The following is a 26,551-nucleotide window of genomic DNA, read 5'->3' on the forward strand; positions in this document are numbered from 1 at the left end:
TAATCCACTCCTTATTTATGTAAAAACCTTTCATAATTATAATAGATTATTCTTTCAAATTCATAGAACAGACTCTCTCTGTCAGAGAGTAATATGGACAAATATACGCGGTCACGTAACCGAAGTTATTCTTGGCCGTATGCTTCATCATGTCAGCTAGCCACTTGTTTTGTTCCGGCAAGATGCATTCTTTGTTTGCTTTTTTTACGTTTAACACACTACAAAATAGTAATACGCCTTGTTCTGTGGTAATACGTAGCTTAAGTCAAACGGAAAGTTAATTGCTGTATTTTAAGAGTGATTAATAGCCATTGTAAAAATTTTAAATTCGTAGATACAGTAAACTGTGAAAAATGAACAATCACACATCAGTGGAATGGCGGGGAACGAGGTCTAGACAAATAAACAGCTCTGAAGATGACAATTATGCAGCTTCATTAGAGTAAACATACGAAAAAATTTATAGTGTAATACTTAAAAATGTAAATATTTTCTAATTGTTTTCTTTTGACTTTTAGGGTAGGCCATTCAAACTTATTTTAAATAAGTAATGTGATAAATATAAATTAATTGTTATACATAAATTCAAAAACGATTTATCAACACAAAATGTATGTCTAATGAATTTTCACATTAATTTCTACCAAAAATTACTTTTACATTTGTTTGGCCTCCTGAAACTGCAGGTCGCCTTATATTCGGGGTCGCCTTATATTCGGGCCAATACGGTAAATAACATAATGATTTGAATTAATCATTTAAAATATTTAAATAACATAATGATTTGCTAATTAATCATTTAAAATATTTAAATAATGCAGATGCATCTTGGATACACAATTTTTATATCAATGGGTGTAGTAATATTTTATTTATCATATTCGACGCAAAAAATTATAAAATTATGAAACTCGAACTGACTCGACCTCTTCAAAAATTTTGTGACTCGAACTCGACTCGACTCGAAATATGAATTGCTAAACTCGGCTCGACTCGACTCGAAGCCAAAAAACCTCAACTCGTCCATCTCTAGCTGAGAGGTCTTGGGAATTCCGTGGGCTGCCGCGCAGAGTGGCGATAATGGAAGCCACCGTTCTCGACTGTTCGGGCGTCGGGTCGGCCCGGGATGACGCGGCTCGTCACAGCTGCTCTCGTCGCTTTGAGAAGGGTGCCACACACTACTTACGTAGCGATGCTGGCCTCTGCGGCAGTTCTGAGCGTATTCCGAGCAAAGGGAAGTGCGACATCGGCGAAGAGGGTGAGATATCCCCCTGAGAGTGGCGCGGCACGGAGTTTGACTGGATCGTGAAAGTGCGGCGAATGAGTAGCGCGAGACTGTGTGTGTGTGTGTGTGTGTGGACAGGCGCGAGGTAAGGGGCGAACCACTGTTGAGCCTAGCTCCAGTGAGGAGTGCGAACTGTGTAACTTGACAGAGATTGAGTGACTTGAGGATAAACATTTTAAGTGCCAGTGATTTGAGATCAGACATTTTTAAGTACAATGATTTATTATTAATGTAAATATTAGTAATCAAAAAAAACTTAATTGGGCTCTCCCTTATGAACCCAGGTCTTCCCACGTTATAAATTGTAACAATATTAAAGCGAACGCAGTGGAGGATGGAGAGATGAATATAATGGTTGTACCAACATGCGCTGGTCCACAGGACAGATGGGGGCCCAGAAGGAGAGAGCGGTGTCGTAGCTGATGCCGATGACACGCACGTTGCTGCAATCCTGGGGCAGCCAGTCCCTGGGCCAGCACTGCGTGGGGCCTGTCATCTCCTCCAGGGACGAGCCTCGGATCCTGGCGACATCAGTCTTCCTGCATTACGACCCACCACCAAGCTGTGTGTCTTGAGAGTGAATAGGAACACAAGGACCATCTGATTACCTGTGTTAGTTTTCACTGCAGAATGCCCAGATTGTCAAATCATGGCTGAAAACTAAAAAAAAAGTCTAAAGAGTGCTGTATTTGATGTTTTCTTTGCCTCAAGAACACTTTAAACACATTCCTAAAATGTGAATTATCTGGAAATCCTGAATTTAAACTCACCAATTAATTGGAACTAGGATTGTGCGACTATGTACTTGGTAATGGTATCAACATTGAAAAAAATTTGGAACTTTTGTTTTCAATTTTGAAGGAACAAAAAGCTCTTCATAAAAATTAATGAATTAAAAATGGTTGATATATGAGCGAAAAAATGTAATAATTTAGTTAAAAAAAATTACTGTAAAATGTTTAAGCCTATTAAATATTTTTTAAAAAAAAATTAAAACTATTAATTTTAATTACGTTTGGCACCATATTGATTCAGATGTAGAACGACTTCAAAAATAAGATGGCCTTGAGTATAGAATGTCCTTTAGACACTGACGCCGTCCGGGCCTGCGGCCCCCTTTGAGCCCGATATGCCACCGCCCAACCACCATCTCTGTTCAAACCTCCCGCTCGTGTGTGCGTGTGTTGCTAGCCCGGCAAGAGGGCGCTTAGCTGCAGTGCGCCGCACCCCTAATATATATTAATTAATATTGTAATCCTTTTTCTTTCCGCCCCAAAACAGTGTAACGATGGCTATGCATGTGAGTGTCTTTTAATTAATAACTTCATGATCTCTTGTTATTTAATAAGTCCAAGCACGAACCAGGACGCTCCCTAGCGGGCGACGGAGGAACTAGCATGCAACTCATTTGAACCCTGTTTTATGCTTATAAGTAATTATTACAGACGGTCTGGACATGGAAATAATTTAATAATTATTGTAAAAGGATTTATGCATTTTCTAATAGTAACCCGGGGCACGCTACAGCAAAGTGTAACGGTAATTTTGTTCGGCGCGAAGGGGCGCCATGTTGCCACCCGCAAGCGATGAGCTCAGCCCAGTCTCTCTCTCCCGCCGGCCGAGGGCGGATGTGTCTGCACCTTGAGGCGACCACGTGCGTGGTTTGCCTCCTCACCTAATCTAATTCGTGCCTCGGGCGTTTAAAGCTGTATCAACGGAGGATCGTGTAAGGACGTGTACCGTGAGTAAAATAAAAACCAATTAACTGAGCTACGTGTTTTGTGTTCGGGGGGCCACGTGGGTCCTTGACCTGGTCAGCGGCGTGTGGGACGCCCTAAGAGCCCACTGCGATAATTAGGAGCGTGCCCGACCTTGAGAGCGGGCCTAGTTAGGGACAGGTGGTACGTAAAAAGTCAGGAGGGCTAATATCTCACCACAAACGGCCCATGTAACGCCCTGAGTTAATAGTTTTCCAGCCGGGTCCACGTGCCCACTCACGTGGTGGCGCCCATTAATCTCGACCGATATGCCCATCTCAACACCGGTACGCCCTCAATACAATATAAGATGCTCTCAAATATAGGACTACCACTATTATATGATGATCTTATACCCCTGCCCCTCGAAGTAACGCTAATTCGTTTTAGGAAAACAGAGAACTAATCAAATATGTTTTTTCCATAAGAGAGTAAGTATGTTTTTTAAAATAACTAATTTTTCAATCAGTCAAGTGTGTCTGCTGACTACCATTTTAATCAAGACACTGCTCCTGTTAAAATTAATTTACAGTACAAATATTATGTCTAAATAATTTTAGGTACATTTAAATAAATGTTAAATAACATTTTGAGACTATACAAGCTAAAATGAAATTTAAAAAAATTCACGTATCACATTGTTTACATAATATGGCTTGGGCACAGCATTCCTAAGTAGGTGCTAACAACATTTCTGAGTTACAAAATAATAATGTTATCAATATAAGAGATATATTTAAGTTATAATAATAATTTAATAAAGCATAAACGTAAGATTTTCTATTATTAGAAAGATTATTTAACCTGTTTACGTGTTAACATAATTCCAGACTCTGTTGTTTACTTAATTTGTATCTGCTGTAATTTGCCATAGCAAACCTAGGCATGAGGTAAACTAGATCTGAAAGCTTCTAGCTTTATTCCCACAATTGCTGTTGACATGCAGAATGTATAAAATAAATGTTTGCTAAACACACAGGCGTCGTCAGAGTCCTACTTCCATCATGCCGTGATTTATTGGCGTCAATACTTCAACACTGCACTAATTGAACAGTTACTTTGAGGAGTAGGTGTATTATGACTGACCCAAAAGGAAGTAAGACCTTGATTGAAAAGAATATTTCAAAAATAAATATAAAACAATTTATATTATAAGATGACCTCAACTGTAAAATGTACGTAAATAAAGAAATGTCATTATATGTATATATAAAATTAACAATTCAAATTACTAAAAAATAGGTTAATTTTTTAATGTGACCAAGATCACACAAACTGAACAATTTGAATACAGTAAATTTATCATTTTAGAGCTGATGTAAATTTGTTTCTACAAGTTTTTGATGAGTTTACTGGGTTGTGAATGTTGTTAATTCTGGTTTATTTAAGTAAAAAAGAGTTTTTTTTTTTTTTCAAATTTCAAAAGCCTAACACTAAAGTACTAGGATTTTGTTTGAATTTTGTTTTTATGTTTATTTTTCGTTTTGTTAAAGAAAAGTAACATATATTCCCACAATCCTATTTGCAACAGTTTACATCTCTACCTGTAACATACACATAGTCACAAAATAGATGCATAGAAATTAAGCATAATTACTGTGATCTTGAATAGAACTTGAAATGTAACATACTGAGTGAGATGAAAGGGCCCATTGGCGGATGCGTTGCCCCCAATCGGAATGTCCGACATCACTACCACATATTCCTTCAAGATGTCGCTCCAACTCTCTCTGTCAGCTTGTGTTGCTTCATTCAGGTACTCCGCCATGTTGCTGTCGCTAGGCTGATACTGGGACTGGACATGGCTTCCACCCCGATGCAGAGTCTCTGCAGAAACCAGAAAGTTGCTTTGTACCATATGGGAAAAATCCCTTGCCTCCATAACACTCTCAAAACCATACATCTCTCAAATTGAAGAACAGATAATTCAAGAGCAACATCAATATTTTTTAAGTAATGACTAATGAGTATTGAATGTATGTGACTAACTGAAGCACTGAAGCTCAAACAGCATCTTTTCGTTTAAGGGGCCCGCCTAGACAGGGGTGTATTTGTATTAGTGAGGCGGGGTGGTAAGTGCTTCTAGTGCAAGATTCTGATCTGGCCAATCTTCTTGTCTCGCAAAGGACAACTGTAAAATTTAAGCGGAAACTATAACATTAGATGGCGGAGAAATGAAGATAAAGGTGTAATGCTAAGGTCCTTGAGTGCTTTCAAGAATCTATACCTGGTGTTTTATTATCTGAAAACACTCCTTTTAGCCCTTTTCGCTCTACTAAAAATACAGTTTAAAAACTAAATACAGAAACAAAACAACTCATTGACTCCCAGAGCATTCTTAAATTATTTTCTAAACAGACACTACTGGGATATCTTGAGCAGTTTTTAAATCATATGGTTTCTTCAAAAATATGTTATTTTCATGTCAACTTTGTTTCAGAAGAATCACTACACATGTTTCACTACGTAAGCATTACATTATACATTTTATTGCAATTTTGTCACCAGATATATATAACACATTATATCCTATTTGTAAGAAGACAGGCATGTATTCAAAATTAAAACTATGCTTAGCAAATTGCAACATATGCACCCTCTAGTAGATAATTTTCTGTGTATCCACAGCTGGGCAATCCATTAAAATAATATACTTCAGTTAAGATTGCAGGCTTTCGCGGTCATTGTCTGAAGTTGCTTGGCTTCTGGGTTGTAGCTGCGTCGAAGGCGAAGACATCACCAATGTTTCGGTCGACGTTGCAGTAGGTAACTGCTCCCTCATGGTGGCGACTGCAACGTCGACCGAAACATCGGTGATATCTCCGCGTTCGACGCAGCTGCAACCCGGATGCCGACAACTCCAATATTCTTCAGTCCCATTTTTGAAATGTTTCTTTACAATTATCTGCAATCAGCCTGACATGCCGGGTGCCTTGAAAGGTATCTAAGGTGGTTGAGGGACTAACATAATGGTTGTGAGGAAGGCCCCACTCTGGCAGCTCAGCAGGCAGCCGGCAGCAGGAGAAGGGTGAATGGTGGATGGTGCGATGCTTCCCTGATCAAGCTGCTTCAGTGGAGGCGGGGCCTCCTCAGAGTGGGAGGCTGACTTAACCAGACTACATTCACTGCTTTTTGCCTTCCTACTCTCACAAAACCTTCAATGTGCAGTAAACCTGCTAGTCTGTTGAAGCACCTAGGACATTACTTCTTGCAACCATTTCAATAGGATTTGCTTTCACTCACTAAACTCCAAAAAGTATAATTAAAGTAAATAATTAAACAATTAGTCAAACCTCTGTCTATAGAAAAAATACTGTAAATATCTTACGACTCAGGTAAGGCCATAGTAAGATTAAGTAAAAGATTCCGTACCTATAAATGACAAAGCTGATTCATAAAGGAGCCAAAACAAGAATATTTTAGGCAGACCACAAAAAGTTGGTCTCACATATGAAAAAATTATAGCTCAAATATGGTTTGTTGAATTACATAAATACACTAGAGTCCCGTTATAGCGAGGTGTCATGGTTCCGGGTTTGATCCTCGCTATAACCGTGTCCTCGCTATAACCGAATTGGACAAATTTTGGCACCCAAAAAATAAAAATTAACCGAAAATAGCATAAAAATTGTGTTTAAACCTGTATAATTGAAAAATAATAGGTTATATTAACGAAATCTTAATTCTGTGAGCATATGTGTGAATTCTCTTTAAAACGATACCCCATAAGTACGGATGCGATCACTGATTGCGTCAAAATAACCCGAATACCCTACCACGCCACGTAAGTATAGCATCTCAGCCCGCGGCCGACCCAGCATTGTCCTGCTATCTATTGTCGACGCGGGCTGTCTGCTGGCGGCCATGTTGGTTCGGGATGTGGCTAACAGGTGGTGCTAGTGTAGCGTGACGATTTAATTCCTTACAATAAAGCAAGAGTGCGGCTGCGGCAACGCACGTACGCCTCAAACGAAATAGTCGCTGGAAAACTATACTTTTTTTCATTTAAAGAAACCTGTCAACTTTTTTAGAAAATAAATTTGGGATTAAACTCAAACCATCACCACCCCTTTCCCGGACAGATACTCCAACAACTGACCGAAACAAAAGTTACAAGAAAACTGTCCTAGCGATTCGGAAATAAATACGGTAGTGCCTACTAGAAGTGTAAAAGTAACGAAAAAATGTGTACCCGTATGTATTCGTTACTATAACAATTAGTATTCGTTACTATCGTTACGTTACTCGTTACTTCTGATACCGCATAACATGCTATGTTATGTTGCAGCAACGAATCCAGTCGTATTGCGTACACGTACAGTATGATGTCGCGTAAATAATAATAAATAGAATATAAACAATTAACAATATTTGATAATTAATAGTTTTTGTTAACCAAGAAACAATTAAATCTCATTTGAGCGGCTTTTTAATATTATCTCTTTTAAGATAACAAAAAAAAAAAAAAAAAAAAAACGTAAAAATACGTGATTATAAAAACAAAAACATAAATATTTCTAATTTGTAAAAAATACTTTCTTACGTTGTTTCTGTTCCAATCTCAAACTTTGTCTACACACGGCACAGATAACTAACGGAAGTTTGATAAAAGAAAGAAAGGATGGGATTCTATTTTTAAAGCCACCCACTTAGGTGGTGACTGCAAGGCTGAAGAATGTGACAGGCATCAACGGCAAGATGTCTAGTGGCGAGCGAGAGGGGTGGAGATAAATCAGACAAATAACAAAAGCGCGCTTCAGGCGATCACGCAGTAAATTCCTCAAAAATACCTCGTTATAGCCGTGTTCTCGATATTACCGTGCTCGCTAAAACAAAATTCTACTGTACACAGATTCTTCCCCTTAAGCAACAAAACCATGTAAAAGTTGTGCTATGGCTGAGCATGTCAAAGCAAAAATTAAGTGGCAGTTAAATGAAGCACAAAAATTCATACAGCAATCAACATTTTTATAGTATAATTAAGAATTCTATTTCTTTCTTCAGAAAACTGTTATTACTTTGTAGCAGTTAAGTAATCATCACAATAGTACCAAATTAATAAAATATTAAAATATTTTTATGAACATACACCACTGCAAGTTTTAACTGTATGTCACAGAGAAACTACAAGAATGGACAAGAAAGAAAGAAAGAAAAAAAACACCCCAAAATCAGCTAAAGTTAAATTTTAAATGAATATACAGCACAAGAATTGCATGGAAGAAATTAGTCAGAAAAAAAACATAACACAGAAGATGACAGTGAGCTGATGACAAAACAGTTGTAACAAGAGAAAAAATGTTGTCTTAAGAAGCCTAATGTGTTTGTCTGTGCAGTCATCATTGTGTTGTCCAGAATATCTTTTTAGTTTCATTACTAGGTTAGCCTGTGCATTGTTGTGTTGTCGAACTGTCCAGATTATCTGTTTTGTATCACCGTTGGGTTTGTCTGCTTGTTGCTGTGTTGGCCAAGGTTAATGTTTTTGGCTTGTTTTTCTACATGTTTGTGTATTCATCTTGGTTGTAAATTCAGGTGGTTTCTCTATGACATACAGTTTAAATACCAGCAATGGCGTATGTTCATGAAAAATGTTTTAAATCAACTCCTAGAATCATACAAAGAACAACCTAGTCAGTGTTCATTACTACAACTTGGCCACCCACAAGACTGAGCTCTTTCCTTTGCAACCACAATAGATGCAACTAGGTGACACGTACTGGAGCCGCTAGTGGCAGCAGGAGCCCGGTCACGCTGGCGCCAGGTGACGTAGATGCTGCCCAGCAGGCCGTGCACGAACACCACGTCAACCGCCACGGGGGTCTCCTGCCGGTGCGTGGGGTGCAGCAGATACACGTGGGGGTGGTACGTCCCGGGCACCTTCTCGTCCCGGTCCAAGTTCACCAGGGCTCGCTGGGCCGGCGCCGACAGCCTCATGCTGGGGCTCCGGGCGCTCTCTGCCAGGACGCCCACCCACCCTGCATCGCACGCACAGCACGCCGTGAGAGCAGACACTACGGCTGACAGCAACTTTTATCACCTTAAATTCTTCTCTTCTTTGGTAGAATCTGATGACAGTCATTTTCTAGAAATGTTACAGTTAAATGTTCTATAATACACAAAAACCAGATGCTGCAAAAATATTGTAATAATAAATTTCTATGAAAATAAATCATTGTAGCAATCACAATTTTATACATATTAACGTTCTATTGAATTTAGTCCATCTGCATATGAATATCAAACTGGTTTTAAAATGAAAAAGCAGTTGTTAAAATAAAACCTTTTAAGTCTCATTTATTTTTTGTCATTTGTATAGTTAACTTTGAATTATATGTTGTTATTTATTGCTGAGAAAGATGTATAATTTATGTGGTTTATTGTACATTGATTACAACTGTCAATATAAAAAATTTATAAAAATAATTTTGATTGATCGTACTTACACAATATTAGAGTTTTGATAGTGTGAGTTTGATTTGATAAGATATTCATCATACGTCACACGGTTATGCGTGAAGACTCAGCCGCAGGACCTCCAAGACTACAGTGGGCTTCAAACCACTACATACCGAATAGTTCCTACAAATTTTAGTCATGCTGGGATGCAGGGACTGAATGAACCAATGACCCTCCTACTTGAGTGTGACGATTCGACCATCAAGACAACCAAGGATCCATATATGATGTGAGACAGTTAACCACTTTGATTAGTCTTAGAGCATAGCTCCCTGATAAACCTAATACCGTATTTACCTGCGTATGTGACACACATTTTATAACTTTGGGTAAAAAATATATCATTGCAGTGTGTCGTTGAGCATGTGTGTAGACACAGTGATTATGTACGAGGCTTCCAAAGAGTCACATGTTTTACATAAGATAATATTATCTAAACTGCAGTTAACATTTCAAAACACTCACATAAAAAATTATAACTTTTAACAAATTTTTACTAAAATTTTTTATTATCTTTTGCATGGTTTAGGGCCCATTTATTTTATTTTATTTTATTTATTTATAAATTGTGACATGCACACCAACACTCTGAGGAGAGATTACAGGGGTGTGCACGATACAAAAAAAAAACACACACAATACACAAGAGACACCATAGACAAAGGACACAAAACAAACAAAATAATAATAATAATAATAATAATCAAAAAAATATTAATAAATTCAAAAATACAGAAAATTAGTGGATGAAGAATACACAGTTAATTGAATTGGCTGCAAGTGCTACTAAAATAATTTACTAATTGGCTAGCTTGTTACTATTCGGTCTAAACTATTATAATTGCTTATTAATCTAAAAATAATATCATTTTTTCTCTTGATTGTACAGAAAGTAGACGTAAGTCGACTATGATACTGGGGGACTCTTAAACCAGTATTATCTAAGATGTATTTGCAATTGATTTTAAATGAATAACAATTGGAAATAAAAAGATGGTCAAGGAGGGCACGCCGATCAAAAAGTGATGTTAATTTAGGAGGGAGAAATGATTTTTGAGTAATAAGTTTAATACATTTGTTTTGAATATTTTAAATTTTATCAATATCAGATGAATTAATGTTGTTCCATAGTACTGGAACAATATTCTAGTTTTGACCTAATAAGTGCTAAGAAAAGAGAAATAATGGAATCTAAATTAGAGGCATGGTAAGTAATATATTTAATTAGGGCAAGTGTTCTTCGAGAACTAGAAATTAAAAAATCTACATGTTGATGAAAAAATAATTTAGAATCAAGAATAATTCCAAGATCTTTTAAAGCAGTCGTTTTTGGAATTAAATTCTCTAATTTGTACTCATAGTTTATAGGAAAATATTTCCTGGTAAAGGAAATTATTTTTGTTTTATCATGATTAAGACGGACAAGATTTGATTTGCACCAAAGATTAACTGCCTTGATGTCGGATTGCAATAAAATGCAATCATTGACTGAGAAGATTTTTCTACAGATTTTAAGATCATCTGCAAACAGAACACCAGTAGATTGGGACAAGACATGTGTGATATCATCAATATATAGATTAAAAAGTAAAGGAGATAAAGTACCGCCCTGAGGAACACCAGAACAGGCATTGTCAAGAGTTGAAGTACAGTTGTTGATAGAAACAAAGAAACTTCTGTTACTGAGGTAACTCGAAAACCAATTAACAAAGTTGTCAGATAAACCAAAATTGGATAGTTTAACAAGTAGAAGTGGATGACTAACAAAATCGAAAGCTTTGGCTAGATCAAAGTAACAGGCATCAACCTGGCCCCTGTTAGTGACTTCATAGTAGATAGGATTGAGGAAGGTAATTAAATTTGTAACAGTAGACATTCCAATTCTAAAGCCATGTTGATTTACAGAGAGTCTATTTTTTAAGGGAAAATTGATAATTTTGAATATAATTTTTTCAAAGATTTTAGAAAAGCCATTTAACAGATATATAGGTCGATAGTTTGATACCTTTAATTTAGAACCACTTTTGTGAATCGGGATAACTTTGGCAATTTTCCATACATCAGGAAATACTTGAGTTTTTACTCATGTTAAATAAGTGAGTTAAAAGAGGAACTAAAAGATGAGAACAGCCTTTCAATATGAAATTTGGTATCCCGTCGGGACCCATTGACATAGATGTTTTTAAAGTCTTGATGCCCCAAAGTACTAGACTTTCAGATATTATAGGAGCAGAAATTGTGTCATGTGATACAGATGAACAGGAAACATTGTTAGTGTGAGTAGGTGACACATAAACACTAGAAAAATAATCCGCAAGCGTATTAGAAAGTTTTTTAGGATCATTGGGAACACTACCGTTAACTTAAAGAGATAGATGATCATAATATCCATGTTTCATTATTTTTACAAAGCGCCAGAATTTCTTCGGGTTATTCTTGATATTATTATTAATTGCTCTTAACCAATTGATTTTATCACGTTTGATTAAGTGCTTGGCCTGTTTACGAAAAAATGAAAATTTAGAGAAATACAATGAATTACAGTTTCTTTTATAAAGTTTGTGAAAATGCTTCTTGGACTTCAGAGCTTGAATTAGATCTTTTGAAAACCAGGTTGGGTAGGAGGAAACCTTTCTTGTAAAAGTAGGAATGAAGGCGTTCATATTTGTGCATATACAAGAATTTAGTTCATCAACAAGATTATTAACATCAGATGATTAAAAAGAAATTAGACCAATCATGACTTCTAATACCATTATAAAGACCAGCATAATCACCATTTTTGAACGATTTAAAATTGACAGAAGAATTGGTCACATGAGAGAGACTATCAAATGTTAATTTGATATTTAAGGCTGGGTGATATAGGTCTTCCTTAACAAGAGCTTCATCGGCCTTAGTTATTAAACACTGAGAAACATTGCTGAAACAAAGGTCTACAAGATTTTTGGATGATTGAGTTTTATTGTATTGTGTTAAACCAAGACTAGAAATAAAGTTAATCAGGTATTGTGCCTTGTTTTTAATATGCGTGTGTAAAATCTGGGTAGCTTGTTTGTTGGTCCAGTCAACTCCAGGTACATTAAAGTCACCCAAAATCAAAATATCGTCTTGATAGACGGTGAATTTATCTTCTAAGAACTCGAGATAAGAAAGGTAAGTGATAGGGGATGTTTGAGGGGGGAAAGTAAATATTGCCTAGAATAAAAAATTTTCTTGGGGTTAAATAAATTTTTAGCCAAAGAGCTTCAATTCCAGGATAGTTGAAATTATATAAAGATTGAACAGATGAAAAGTTGGATTTGTTCACTGCTATAAGTACACCATCACCACCTTCTTTCAATGTCAGTAATTCGTTTCTATCACTTCTATAAATGTGATATTAGTCAGTCAGTAAAATAGTGAGAGTTAATACTAAATTTGTTGAACCAAGTTTCTGTAAGACAGATAATATCTTTTTGACAACTGATACAATTATCAAAAAATTCAATAGATTTAGTTCTAAGACCTCTAACGTTTTGATAAAGAACTTCACGGTCAATGGAAATACAAGACATGGACGACACTTATGATGCTCCTCCAGGCACCTGGAAAGAGGTCGAAGCAGTCACAGGTTTGGGACTGGCCCTACCTGTAACACCGGAATTTTCAGACGGAGACTCATTGCCAGCAATTTGTTCAGGATGTAATTTCCCCTAGAATGGGCTAATTAGGCAACCACTCGGCCAAAACACTATGTTGTTAATTCGAGTGAAATCGTCTTCCAGAACCGAAATGTGAAAGAAGACATATGTGTTAAATTTTTGTTTTTAGTTTAGCAACTTTAACATGTGATAGATTGAGTTCACTGGAGATATAGTCCACTATTTCATGCTCCTGAACGGTCGGATCAAAACGGGTAACAAACAAGGCTTTTGTTTTTTTTAAAACAGGTTTACCAACTGTTTTGAGGGTACAAATGTTTCTTATGCCGATTTGCATAGTCGTTCTTTTGCAATCCTGTTCGCGGTTGGGTGCAGAGGAAACGTTGATTGCGGGTTTACGTGAACGTTGCACCACAGTAAATCCGTCTTCGTCAGCGTGTTGGATGGTGTTGTTTACACTCGCGACACCGCGTTCTTTCTGCTGCGTCGAATGTAGGTCAGGAGACGGACGACCGTTACTGGAGACAAAAGACGTTGCAACATGTTCACTCTTCTTGCCGCTGGAGGGTTTCTTAACAACTTGACTGTAAGATTTAAGATTGTCATTTTTAATTTTCTTGATAAATAGGAGCTCTTGTTTTATTTCAGCTATTTCTTGGTTTATTTCAGCCGTTTCAGTGCGTGAGTCAATGAGCAGGGTTTTGAGTACTGCGTTTTCACTCCTTAATTCGTCCACCTTATCGCAAAGAGACTTCACCGTATTAACAAGTTCATCTATGTTAGAAATTTGCAACTTCGCTATTTTAAACGTCGGCTGTTCCTGATGTTCATTAGTTGTAGATGGTGTTTTTTTCGTAGGAGACCTAAACATTTTTACGGAATCCACTTGATCTATTTCACCAATTGAAACATCGCAAAAGGGTAACGGAAACCTCAGAAAATCAGATTGATCACAAAGCGAAGAATTAATGATGGTAAATCACCGGGGTAATGACAGACGTCAACAACAAGCACATTAAGATAGCAGAGCGCGCATGAAACACGTCTGTCGCCTTTGAAATCCCGGCCGCATATGACTCATATGAAATATATATACTCATAAGAAAGTTTTTATGTACAAAAAATATTGATGGATTTTTTTTTTAAATTAATTCAGAAATAAGCCCAATCTGTTTAATGGTCATATGTACTACCTATGACATTGTCTACACGACAAATAACAAACATCGGTGGAAATAAAATGTGGTTCAGAACTATCTCTTACCCTTACATACCAGTGTGTAACAGTACATTAGAAATACCAATGTTACAATTTTTTTTTTGGTGCAGGAGTACATTATACACACAAATGATAAGAAAATATTTAATTTAACTTACCTGACATAAACACATGGTCCAAGACATTGTCATGGATGGAAACGTACGACAGTATCTTGCACAGCATGATTTTCATGTCAAGACTGTCATGATAGCGTCTGTATATAGCCATCAGCAGAGGCAGGGCTCCGACCGTTACCAGATCTGCGGCATTTAAGAGACAGGAGTCCTGTAGTCCTACACATGCTTCACTCAGACATGATATATCTATGTACACAAGACAAGAAAGAAAATTCAAAATGACAGTTAATCTAAATCAGCGGTTCCCAAACGGTGGGTCGCGGAAGAGTTTACAGGTGGGTCGTGACTCGATCTTAAAACTATCAGAAACCATCGAATAAACCACCAGAAAAGATAGGAATAATCAAAATAAATCGAATTGTGTTTAAACACATATCTATTGTTAAATAAATAACTGTTTTGCTACAAAGTGCTTATATTTTTTCAACCATTTACAAATGAAAATATAAATTTTTATCAATCATAATTCGGTATCTTAAAAAAAGCATATGTATTACAACATTTGATAGTAAATTATATATACATAAGGAAGGGATACGATACAAATAAGATCTTTACTCCACCACGGACCGATAGACCATGGAGGTATTCCTATAAGGAAAGGTGGGTCGCCAGCTGAAAATGTTTGGGAACCATTGATCTAAATGAATCTTGAAGGAAGTTTACACTTTTAACTCATTTCATTGTATTGGACAAGCCTTCAGATCCATGCTAATCACAAAATACCAGAAACACCAAAGAATGGAAATTTATCGTAAGCTAAAGACCATACAGCCTTAAGTCAAAATTAATTCCGTATTAATTGTGATGTATAAGTTAGTAATGACTACATGAATAAATTAGTACACAAATTTATCATCATTTGTTATTAGTCTGACTCTGAATATAATAATGTTATTTCTGTTCATAAAGTTGATGTTAATCGGCTATGAAATTGAGGAATTCTTAACCCGGTGTTATCTAGTATATATTTACAATTAAATTAGAACCTAGAAAACATGTGGATTCTCAATTTTATAAAGGATGCCAACTCAATGCTTGAAATATGAGGTTAGACAGAAGACAAATCATTATATGCAGCTATTCCGCATTCAGCACTGTGTTCATTACTGCAATCCAGATTTCAGGCATTAAAAACCAAGCGTTCACTCAATTGGAGTTAGACAGCTGAAGGACTGTCTGCTGTGACAATGACTACAACTAGAGGGAAAAAAGTAGCTTACCTTTGGCATTCTGACCAACTGCGCAATGATGAAGCAGGTTCTCCACGCAGGATCTCAACAGTTTGTCTTCTGTTAAACGCTGCTGCTGGCGTACTTCCAATGATACATCCATGTCAAATGGCAGGTACCTGTTCTGATGATTAAGTCTGTTATTCCTCTGACACACAGACAACACTCAAAACTAGGGATGGGCCGGTCGAATCCTCGAATCCTCGAATCCCACCGAATCTCTAGTATTCGAAAGATTCGAAATTCGAGGGAAAAGATTCGGGATTCGAGGAAAAACATTGATGTAAATGTAGTACTTTAAAAACTTAAATGCTTACAATTTACTTGGCCTGTTTATGTTTTCCTTGGAACACATCCTATTGAGGTACAGTAGAACCTCGTTAATACGTGGTCAAGACCGGGTAATCACAGATTACCGAATTTCACGGACTAGCAATTAAAAGCCCGGAAGGTCTTGTCAAGCTTCTCAGACACCGGCGTGCAGCTGGGTTAAGGCCGTTCACGGTAAGGGCCGGCCGGCCGTCTTCGAATTAGTTTCTCGGCTAGAAAATGTCTAGCCATTAGTTCACGGTCATTTACAACAGCCGAAGAGAGAAAGATAAGATCGTGCTGACCTTGAACCCCCCCCCCCCCCCCCCCCTCTCCATCGTACAGCCTTTGAATATATATACTGTATAGAAGTCGCGAGTGGATAGGATTTACTCTACGTTTTTCAGAAGCGTATGATGAGCAGCTTGGGAACTTCACCACTGCAGTGCGCTGCCGTAACGCCCTGTATCGTCTTAGTTGTTATTTACACGTTAGAATGCAGTGCTGTCGCCCGCTGTCATTCCCCGCACCCCTCACCCATCATTCACTGCAGCTCAACGTCGTTCCACGGGAGGGGGAAGGGATGTTTTAAGAGTTCGGCACTTGTCCGCTAGGGACCACCACAAGTCGATGCCCTAGATATGGTGGCGATTGCGGCGGTGAATTAACCAACTACCTCAAAACCGTATTAGAAATTTTAACCTGGGCTGGCGACTTCTATACAGTATATATATTCAAAGGTACAGCCGAATGCCTGCCAGACACGTCACTTGCCAGGCGCCTGCCGTGCGTTGGCGGGTGGAAGCAAACAAAGGGAGACGGGAAGCAGACGTCAGGACATCCCCCTCAAGTTTAAAGAGTGACAAATGTGACAGCTGAAAGGGGGGCGACACAAAGGGTCGGTACAAACAGCGTTGCAGAGTTTGGCGGCCCACGCGATGGCTTGTAGTGTTTGCCGGCTGCCGGCCCGCATGACGTTAATTTTAAGCGCTGACAATTTTTACTTCTCTTTTTTTTCTTCTCTTTTAAATCGTCCCGGATTATCCGATTCCCGAATTAACGCATCACGGATTAACAAGGTTCTACTGTATTGTACTTTTAATTCGTTATTATATAAAAAAAAATTATGAAGCATGTACTGATTTGGGAAACTTACTTTATATTCATGAACATGGATGCATTGTCGCTACATTGGCATTAAATAAGGCATAAATCACATATTTATTCTCAAAATATGCTAAAAAATAAAATAAAGCACATTTAGGATCTAGACTAAATATGAATCTTGTTTTTTTTTAAAATAACTTTACAGAGAAATCTGTTACTTAGTAATACAACAATAATGCCGACTTTCATCACAAGTTATGGTCGCACATGTAGTAATAACAATGAAATAATGAATGACAAAAATTAATACATTATACAATTATTATTTTAATCGCAATTCAATTTTAAATATTCTGATACATTCTATTTATGAATTTTTTTAGGACCAAGTTTGGGTTGTGTAGACTACCAACGTTAAAATATGTATTATCTGAGAATTCCATGATGGCCAACCAATGAATTTGTTAGCCAATCATTTTGAGCAACATAAAAAATAACTAATATTAATATAAAAATTTTTAATGGGTAAACTAGAGAAAACACCCTGTCACTTTTAACTTCGGGCATATTATGCTTTAGTGAGGCTTAATTTTAAAAGACACATGACAATATTCCTTATGGTCTAAAACCATTGAAGCCAAGATGGGGCCTTTCAGTTTCCATTAAATATTTCAGGAAAGCGTTTACCTTCATTTGGGACTTTAAACAAATGTCAAGTTGGTAACTAACAAAATATTGTTCCGTCGGATGTTGAATTTCGTTTTCCGATTTCCGTGGATACATGAATCACTGTACTCACAGATAATGCCTGAATGCCTTAAATCCACCAAGTCGGATTCTACAGCAATTGATGAAGTAACCAGATTCTTACGTGATCCTACAGTTAACCCAGAAATAAACATTCTCGAATACTGGAAAACTCAGTCTGCATGTTCACCCAGGCTACATAAACTGTCCAAAAAATATTTGTGTTCACCACCAGCGACAGTGTTCTCTGAACGTTTGTTCAGCACTGCAGGAAACATATGTGACCAAAAACGGAATCGTCTTGATCCAGACCGTGTCAAATACTTGTTTTTTTAAATAAAAATTTAAAGGGTTAAATAATTCTGCATAATGTTTAATTTTTTCTCTTAACTTATAAATTATTTTATAATTAACCCTTGAGAACTGGATTCGGATTCGATGGGTGGATTCGAGGTACTGTTTGGGATTCGGATTCGAGATTCGGATATGAGAAAAATGGGATTCGAACCATCACTACTCAAAACAATTAGTATTTATTATTGCTAGTTATTTTTGTCAGATCACAAGTAATGCTAAAAAAAAAAAATCATTGAATTAGAACATATAAGTTAAATACATATCATACTTAGTTACCAAAGTAATGTTTAAAACAATTTTAGTTTTTCAAGACAATATGTTTTGTACAAAAGTCTAAGAATGGAGTGTTGTTGTGGTTTTTTGTTTCCCACTACTTCCTGTATGATATAGAAAACAAATAAAAAAAATACAACTATGTAAACAGTAATAAACAAATTATTTAAAAAATTTTACACTCAACTATTGATAAACATACAAGGATTTCAAACCATAATAAAATGAATAACATACTTGTATCTCTGGAAAAGCTTTCGAGAGGAAGTACTCGACACACAGATGCTCAGTCTGCGACTCAAGAGTCAACAGCAGATTACGCATATGATCAATAAGTTCCTGTAAACACAAATCATTGTACAATGAAAGACTTTCACAATCTACATGATAATAGTACTTTACATAGTATTAATTTTATTGGCCTGTTACTAATAAAATAGCCAAGACCTGATCCAACCTATGAATTCTTAAAAATATAAAAATAAGGAGGGCACGAAGAGCATATTTTAATGTAGAGTCAAGTAGTTCAAAAAATTGAGTGTTTTGAGATGAGTAGTTAGGGCAAGTTATGTTATTTGTATTTTTTTTTTCAAACATAACTAACAGGAAATTGTGGTACTAAAGTACATACTGTACATGTCAAAGGATGGTTTTTGAATCGCTAGCATGGGGCAGATTGCACGATAGCCGATAGTACCTGCCCACAGTAATTTAACTTTAAAAAGAAATTGTACAACCTTAGTTACGCCTGTAACATATTTCAAAGAAATACTATATATTGCAGAAGTTTATACATATGTATACTCACACATATCAAATTTTTGTTCACTCAATAACTGACATAATTTTCACAAATCACTTTCAAACTGATACATAAAATATAAACACGGAAAATCTCAGCCGAGTTCGTTAAAGAAGGATAGAAATGTAATTATATTAAAAACAAAATCACTATAACTCTATAACTCCTATAATAAGATAAATATCACATACAATTAAATGTATTATAACTAATAGGAATAATTCCAAAAACTTTTGTTTAAAAATATTTTTGATACAACTAACCATAACTGCAAGGGCTGGAAAAAAACAAGGGTAGAGGACTAAAAAAATTATAATTCTGTTTGTAGGCACACCATCGAATTCGTTCAGAGGGTTTGTAAATCTTATACTATTTACCTAAAACTTTTGTCTGAAACAATTTTTGATTAGATGAACCATTGCAGCAAGGGGTTGAAAAAAAAACAGAGGCAGAAATGTTAAAAAATTCATAAAATTCATACCTTGTGGCTACTAAATCCATTCCTTTTTACGGTAAAACCTAATAATATTATCACCATCTTTCTTCTGAAATTATTTTTATATGACCAACCATTACTGCAAAAGGTGGAAAATAAGAGGGGTTGAAAGGCAAAAAAATTCATATATCTCTTAATATACACATTATTAAATCCATTCAAATTAATTGTAAACGATTAAATATTATCTAAAAATTTTGTCTGAAACAATTTTTTATACGACCCACCATAACTGCAAGGGGTGGAAAAAACTCGAGTTTGAAGACAAAAAAAATTCATTAGTCTCTTAGTAAGGACACAATCAAATCTGTTCAAATTGTTTGTAAATCTTATAATTTTTATCTGAAATTTTTGTTTGAAACAATTTTGATAATATAAACCATTATTGCAAGGTGTTGAAAAAACCTTGAATTTGAATAAGAAAATAAATAAGACTTCCCTAACATGTACACTATCAAATACGTACATTCTTATTTTTGCTTAGCTTTCTAAATATTGTCTAAAACTATTGTTAAAATATATTTTTATCTAACCAACCATTACTGTATGGTGTGGAAATAACAAGTTTTGAAAGTAAAATACAATAATTACTTTCTTTTAAATAGATATACTATAAATCTGTTTAAATTTATTGTATAAATCCTAAACTTCATCTAAAATGTTGGCTGAAACAATTTTTGATGAAACTAATTATTACCATAAAAACAGGGGTTGAAAATTATAAAAACGCTAAACTTTCTTAGTATCAAATTCATTCAAATTTATTTTAAACCATCTTAATATTATCTTAAACCTTGGTACAAAACAACTTTTTATACGGCCACGTTAGTGTAAGGGATGAAAATAAAACAAATTAAATAATTACCTTAGTTGGCATATAATATGAAATTTAACCTAAGCTATTCAGTGCTGGATACATTGAGTTAAAAATAGACTTTTCGCAATATTTTCACTGCATGGAAAATGAGCAAATATTTTATCGATTATTTTGTAATATTGGAGATCATAAATACCTATGTTATGTACCTACATTAAGTTCTTAAAATTTTGCAGAAGTTTATAGTAGTTTCCAAAATATTTCCAGAATATATATTTCCAGCCTGTAGGCTGTGCCGAAAGGGATTTTTTTATTACATTTGTAAAACTATAAACAGGTTTTTCTATTTGATAATATAATTAAAATGGATAATCTTACAGAGTATAGAATCTGATGTAATCGGAATTAGACTGAAGAATCAAATCACAAATACATATAAAAATGGAAACTGGAATTGGAATATTTTAGGAACTGACCCAACACTAGAAGATACACACAAACACAATACACTAATTTCGAACAAATAGGATTTGTTAGAGCAGAAGTTACCTCCAAATGAAATATAATATTTACTGGAAATGTATGTATTTTAGAACACGCAGCCAGAACATTTAAAACTGTAATTATAGAAAAAAAAATTAGCATTAATATTAACAGAACAGGACTATTTATAAACTATGTAGTTTTTTTTAATAAACTGTTCATTTTCAAGAACATAAATCAATATTATCAATTGTCATATTGTATTTCAAATGTGACTAAAATAATTTACAATTAATGCATGTTTACAAGAGGCTTGCGCAGATCAGATATGCAACATATTTTCCATTAGACATCACAAAATATAGTTGAAAGTAAACTTCCTGCGACACACTTTAGAGGTATGTGGTTCAAAGCCAAATGGAAACAATGACCTTGTATTGCCCACACTCACAACAACAATGATAAACGGAAGTGTCCAGTTTGTTACCAGAGTGACTGACCTGCATGGAGGGGTTGAGGTGAGCGTAAGGCGGCGGGAGGAAGAACCGCAGGTCTATGTCCGAGATGCGCGCGAGCCCCACTGCAGTTCGGGCATCACAAGCCTGAGCCAGATGCCTGCAGTCACTGTCTGCACACAGGAAGATAAAACATCACTTCAGCAATGAGTGGAGGCAAGATTATGCGGCTAATAGTGATAAAAGCAAAATAACAACCAAAATGAAATCAATACACCACCAAACACCGAAAAGGAAGTCATACACCACCAACCACCGAAATTTATGTCAATACACTGTATAACATCAAAATGCAAGGATGAACACAAAATTCGCCTTAATTAGCTGTTTTTTTAATTTAAAATATAGGATGTTTTTCATATATCTTTAATTTAGTTTTTTATTTAAAAATTTTAATTTTTACTAAGTAAAAATGTGAATTTAGTTTCAATTTATGTTTTTTTTTTTTAAGTTAATAATAGCAGTTCATAGCTGACACTATACACATATGGCTAAAAACTACAAAGAAACATCACAAGCAAACATATAAGAATACAGATTTTTGGATTTTAACATTGCATAATGATTTTTGATTAATTTTAATAGTAAAAAAACTTGGCTTCAGACATTGCAGTTTGAAAAAAATGTTTTACTGTTCTTTTAATTTTCATATTTATAACTTTCTCATGAACTAAGGAAATATTGAATATTTTAGTTGTAGCTTTTTGTAGAATTGTATGTAGAATTTTTTTATGCACACATTTTAAGTATCTTACCATGAAATGTTGAAGCAGTTGATCAACATAATTGTGCTTGATATATACTTACTATTAGTCTGTGTGTTTTAAATTTTAATGACAATAACGACGAAATCCACTATTTGTAATGACGAAATTTACTTTTTTATAACATATAAAATCTTGGCTCAAGCAATAAGACATTATTTCATATGCTTCATAACACATGTTTTGAACATTTCCTGACACTGTACTGTGAAAATTAAGTGCTGGTGTGTATTCATCTCACCCAGCAGTAAATAAAAACATATAAAAAATACATCCCACTTTATGTACAAATTTGGTACATGCATTTTAAGTATGTGTATCAATTATATGATTCAATAAATGCTTTTTTCAATGTAATTAATGATAAGCTGAACTTGAAATACATTCTAGACACAAAAAAAGTTCACTCTCATGGAGACTACAATTTATAACAGACAGGATAGCACAACTGTAAAAATACATATGTATAAAGACAGCAATAATGATGATACTATGTAGGCACAGTTTTTAAGTCTATGAATAAGGTACATATCACTTATTGAATGTCAGATTTATGAACTCAGTTATAATATTTTAAGTGCCAGTCAACAAACTTAAAGTCCTTAACAGTTTGGTACCACACAAACACAACATAGACATTAAACAAAGTAAGGCTCTACAATTGAGCAGGAGGATTGTGTGTACACAAAGAAAACCAATTGGCAACATCTGCCCTGTTTCTCACATGCAAAAATCCGGGATAAATATCAAGGTATCAAACAAAAATGCAGAAGTAGGAAGCAAGTGGACAAACCACTTCACCACTATGGCTCCACATAGGTATTTGAGTATAAAGTTGGTATCACAGGGTGGCTAGCAAAACACACAAACAGAATTCTTCAAGTCACTTAATAATATTTTCACAATGAAAACATGTAAAATCAGTATTAAAAAAAGTTGACTTTGACACAGTAACCAAAAGCCTACAAAGATGTACAAAGTATTGACATTGTTTTATAAGCTGTACTTCAAGTCACTGTCACACATGGCTGTCAGCCTCACATGCCATTAAATACGACTGCACAGAAATACTCGGCACAACAGCATTACAACCTAACAAAGACTGAACCCAAATACAAAATGCACGGCACAGTTAATGGGTTAGCGATAGGGAATGAGCCTTTCTCTAACTATTTCATTTGAATTCCCTGATCTGATAACAGTGATAACATTTACTTGACTAGTTCTTAACTTTTCCATGACTATTTCTTAACTTTTCCATAAATACTGTCTTCCCTCAATATTCCAGTGTTTCCCAATTTTTCCCAGATGTTAGCTAGTCAGTCTTTGTTAATAATTTCTGTGGGTGAAAAGATATCTTTCCTACGAGTGACTGTGAGTCGCACAGCCACAAAATGATAGAAACAACTACCATATTTACTTGAATGTAATGCTATGACTTTCACCAAAATGTGGAAACTAAACGTGGGGGTCACATTATAATTGCAAACTTGTATCTTGCCATTGGGAAAAAGTTTAGTTGAAAAAAGTACGAGCTCTGCCTCTTAAAATTGTCACTCATGACACTTTAGTCCGGGGCTTCCTGACTCTGCACAGGCGTGAGAGATGAGATATGCAGGATGAAGGAGAGAGTGTAAATGGAGTCTGTCACTGGGTTATTTCTGCTTCTCTTCACTGTGGCTGCTGGCGAACACACCCGCTCCCCCTCCTCTTTCACTCTCCCAGAGGACTATTCTTTGCATTTGAACAGCTAACACTTTTGAACTACAGTCATAAAACACAATTTTTTTTTTCTAACTGCTGCTTGGTGTTTGAAAAGAGACCATGTAAATCAATCTACTGATGAAAGTGATACCAGAAAGGGTATAGTTAACAAGAAAAAATTAAACAATTAAAATAATTTTCAAGAGCTATCTACTTGAATTGCAATTTCTAATCCATAAAGTCATAAATAAAAAAGTTTGGGGTCATATTACATTCATATATGCACATACAAGGCTAGGATCCGACCACGGCCTGTGGTGAGGAGTTATCCCGGCATGTGCTTCACCTGTCAAGTGGCCGAGCTGTGCTAGCAGGTGAACCGCACGCCTGCGTTCGCGCAGGTCGCCCGTCTGCGCTACAGAGAGCAGCCGCCAAGCCAGCGTCTTCCTCCACCACGTGAGCCACCCGACGGGCGATGGCAGTCTTGACCAGAACACGCTGGCTCTCTTTCGGGCCCTGTCCGACTCCTCCAGCGTCTCTGGAGCCATTTCAAATACATTCCTATATCTTACAATTGTCTACACTTTATCCCTCTTTTTATATACATACATCTAATACAATAAATAAGAAAGAACTTCTCTTAACTTACACTTTCACAGATTACATTAAAAGTTCTCCTGACACCTTTAACATAAAATGTATTGCAGCAGTCAAATTACTGAAGTCCATTAGGCCAACTAAAAAGCATGAAAAAGTCTTGCACTTAAAATTGAAAGAATTACGGTTTGGGGTCGAGAAACGTTATAAATTGGAAAGGTATATGTAATGAAAAGTTATAAAATGAGATATTACTATTTGCCTTGAAACAGCCAAAATGTAAAATTGATAGCAATGTGTTACAAGGTGTGTGATCTACAAATGCAAAGCAGTAATGATGTGGGGAAAAGTTAGTGGTAAAGTTTTAACGGGAATACCATATATGAAAACATTAAATGTAACCCGTTAGAACACAGGAAACACTGTAATTGAAAGAAAATCGACAGTAACGATAAACTCAGAGTGAACTAAAAACCAGCAGTGGAATAATGTGGCCTGGCTATCGAGGTCAACAGCTGGAATTCACCCGCAAAAATCTGAACATGAGTGGCTTGACTGTGCCAAACCACGGCATGCTGGATTGAAGACACTTCAATGTACCGGACAAAGGTTCTGCCTCACAGCAAGCCTGCTGGTCTTCTCGAGATGACGAGTGGTGGAGGAAGTATGGTAGCAGACCTGAGGGAAGCTTACCTTCCCGTCATTTCTACTGGAGGGACATGCATCCTCTTTACCTGGCTTTGTGAATACTTAAAACTCACGATCACTAGAGGATGGTCAACTGGCCTCTTTTGAGGTTATTTCTAGCAACTGGTCAGTGGTTATCATATGGGAGGGGCTATGAGGGCAACCAACATAACCCTAAAACTTAAACAAAATACTGGAGTGTAAAAAATTTCCCTTCCTTAGGCCTCACCCTTTTGTGCAATAAAAACTTAAGGAGTTTTAAACATTTTTTTCTTTTTTGCTTTACCAATACCACAAAGTATAATACTATTTGTTGTGTAACAAAAACCATTACGAAAATAACAATTTTAAATAGAAAATCCACAAAAAATAATTTATTTGGTTAGTTTATTTTTTTACTAATGGGTTCCTAATGTCCAGAATTATCTTTGAAACACATAGCCTACCTAATCCAAGCATAGGGTCTATCTGAAATTTGAAGCCCTAACATTTATTTCATCGCTAAAAACATTTATAAGTGCAATGTAAGAGAGTAAAACACACATTTTAGTTTAAGGGTAAAATACAAAAAAATATTTTAAATCTTTTTTACTTATAAAAGCTAGCCCCATGGTCCGAAATTCCCCAAATGTACTGCGAATGTGCAAAGTGTTATTTTCTGCCAAGTCAGAAACAAAAGAACTGATGCCTTCTGCCTTCTGCCGAGGTGATGTTAAGGGTGTGGCTGTGCTTTTGGGCGCCAACTAGCAATATTGACTACGTGCTAGTGCGTAGCCGAGACTCTTGACTCAGGGCATGACGTCGCCACGTGGCCGGCAGGCAGTAAGGGTCGTTCCGACAGTTACCCCCGGCTGTTTTAGCCACCAGGGACGCTATGCTACGGACGTTGTAACAGATACGCGGAGGCTCAATTTAAAGTGTTTTATTGGCAGGCACGCTATACATGCGCTGTGTCGTGCATGGCCCGCTTACTGGGAGCCGTGCTCTACAGGCCACGTTTCTGATGGGTTGAAAATGCACGCAATTCCGGTCGAGATGGCAAGGGCGGAGGTCGAGAGGCTCCGCGGGCGACTTGCGACTAGTCTCCTTGGAGGGCGGTGATCAACTGGCGATGGCTGTGA

At 36.2% G+C, this 26,551-nt stretch overlaps 1 protein-coding gene across 7 annotated transcripts in view; it reads right to left on the bottom strand.

Moving 5' to 3' along the window:
* Positions 1 to 26,551, bottom strand: part of LOC134530642 (protein SERAC1) — a 43,982-nt gene that overhangs the window by 12,501 nt on the left and 4,930 nt on the right. For 4 of the 7 annotated variants that reach the window (XM_063365673.1, XM_063365671.1, XM_063365667.1 and 1 more), the window contains exons 3-10: positions 24,493 to 24,684; positions 21,664 to 21,791; positions 18,803 to 18,904; positions 15,764 to 15,920; positions 14,520 to 14,663; positions 8,760 to 9,017; positions 4,674 to 4,869; positions 1,651 to 1,806 (exon numbers count right to left, since the gene is read on the bottom strand). In XM_063365673.1, coding sequence (XP_063221743.1) covers positions 1,651 to 1,806; positions 4,674 to 4,869; positions 8,760 to 9,017; positions 14,520 to 14,663; positions 15,764 to 15,920; positions 18,803 to 18,904; positions 21,664 to 21,791; positions 24,493 to 24,684 — 1,333 coding nt within the window. The remainder of the gene's footprint in view (positions 1 to 1,650; positions 1,807 to 4,673; positions 4,870 to 8,759; positions 9,018 to 14,519; positions 14,664 to 15,763; positions 15,921 to 18,802; positions 18,905 to 21,663; positions 21,792 to 24,492; positions 24,685 to 26,551) is intronic. The other 3 variants (XM_063365670.1, XM_063365674.1, XM_063365669.1) reach the window with 1 other exon arrangement.

Source organism: Bacillus rossius, chromosome 3 (assembly GCF_032445375.1).
Source record: "Bacillus rossius redtenbacheri isolate Brsri chromosome 3, Brsri_v3, whole genome shotgun sequence".
NCBI classification, from domain to species: domain Eukaryota; kingdom Metazoa; phylum Arthropoda; class Insecta; order Phasmatodea; family Bacillidae; genus Bacillus; species Bacillus rossius.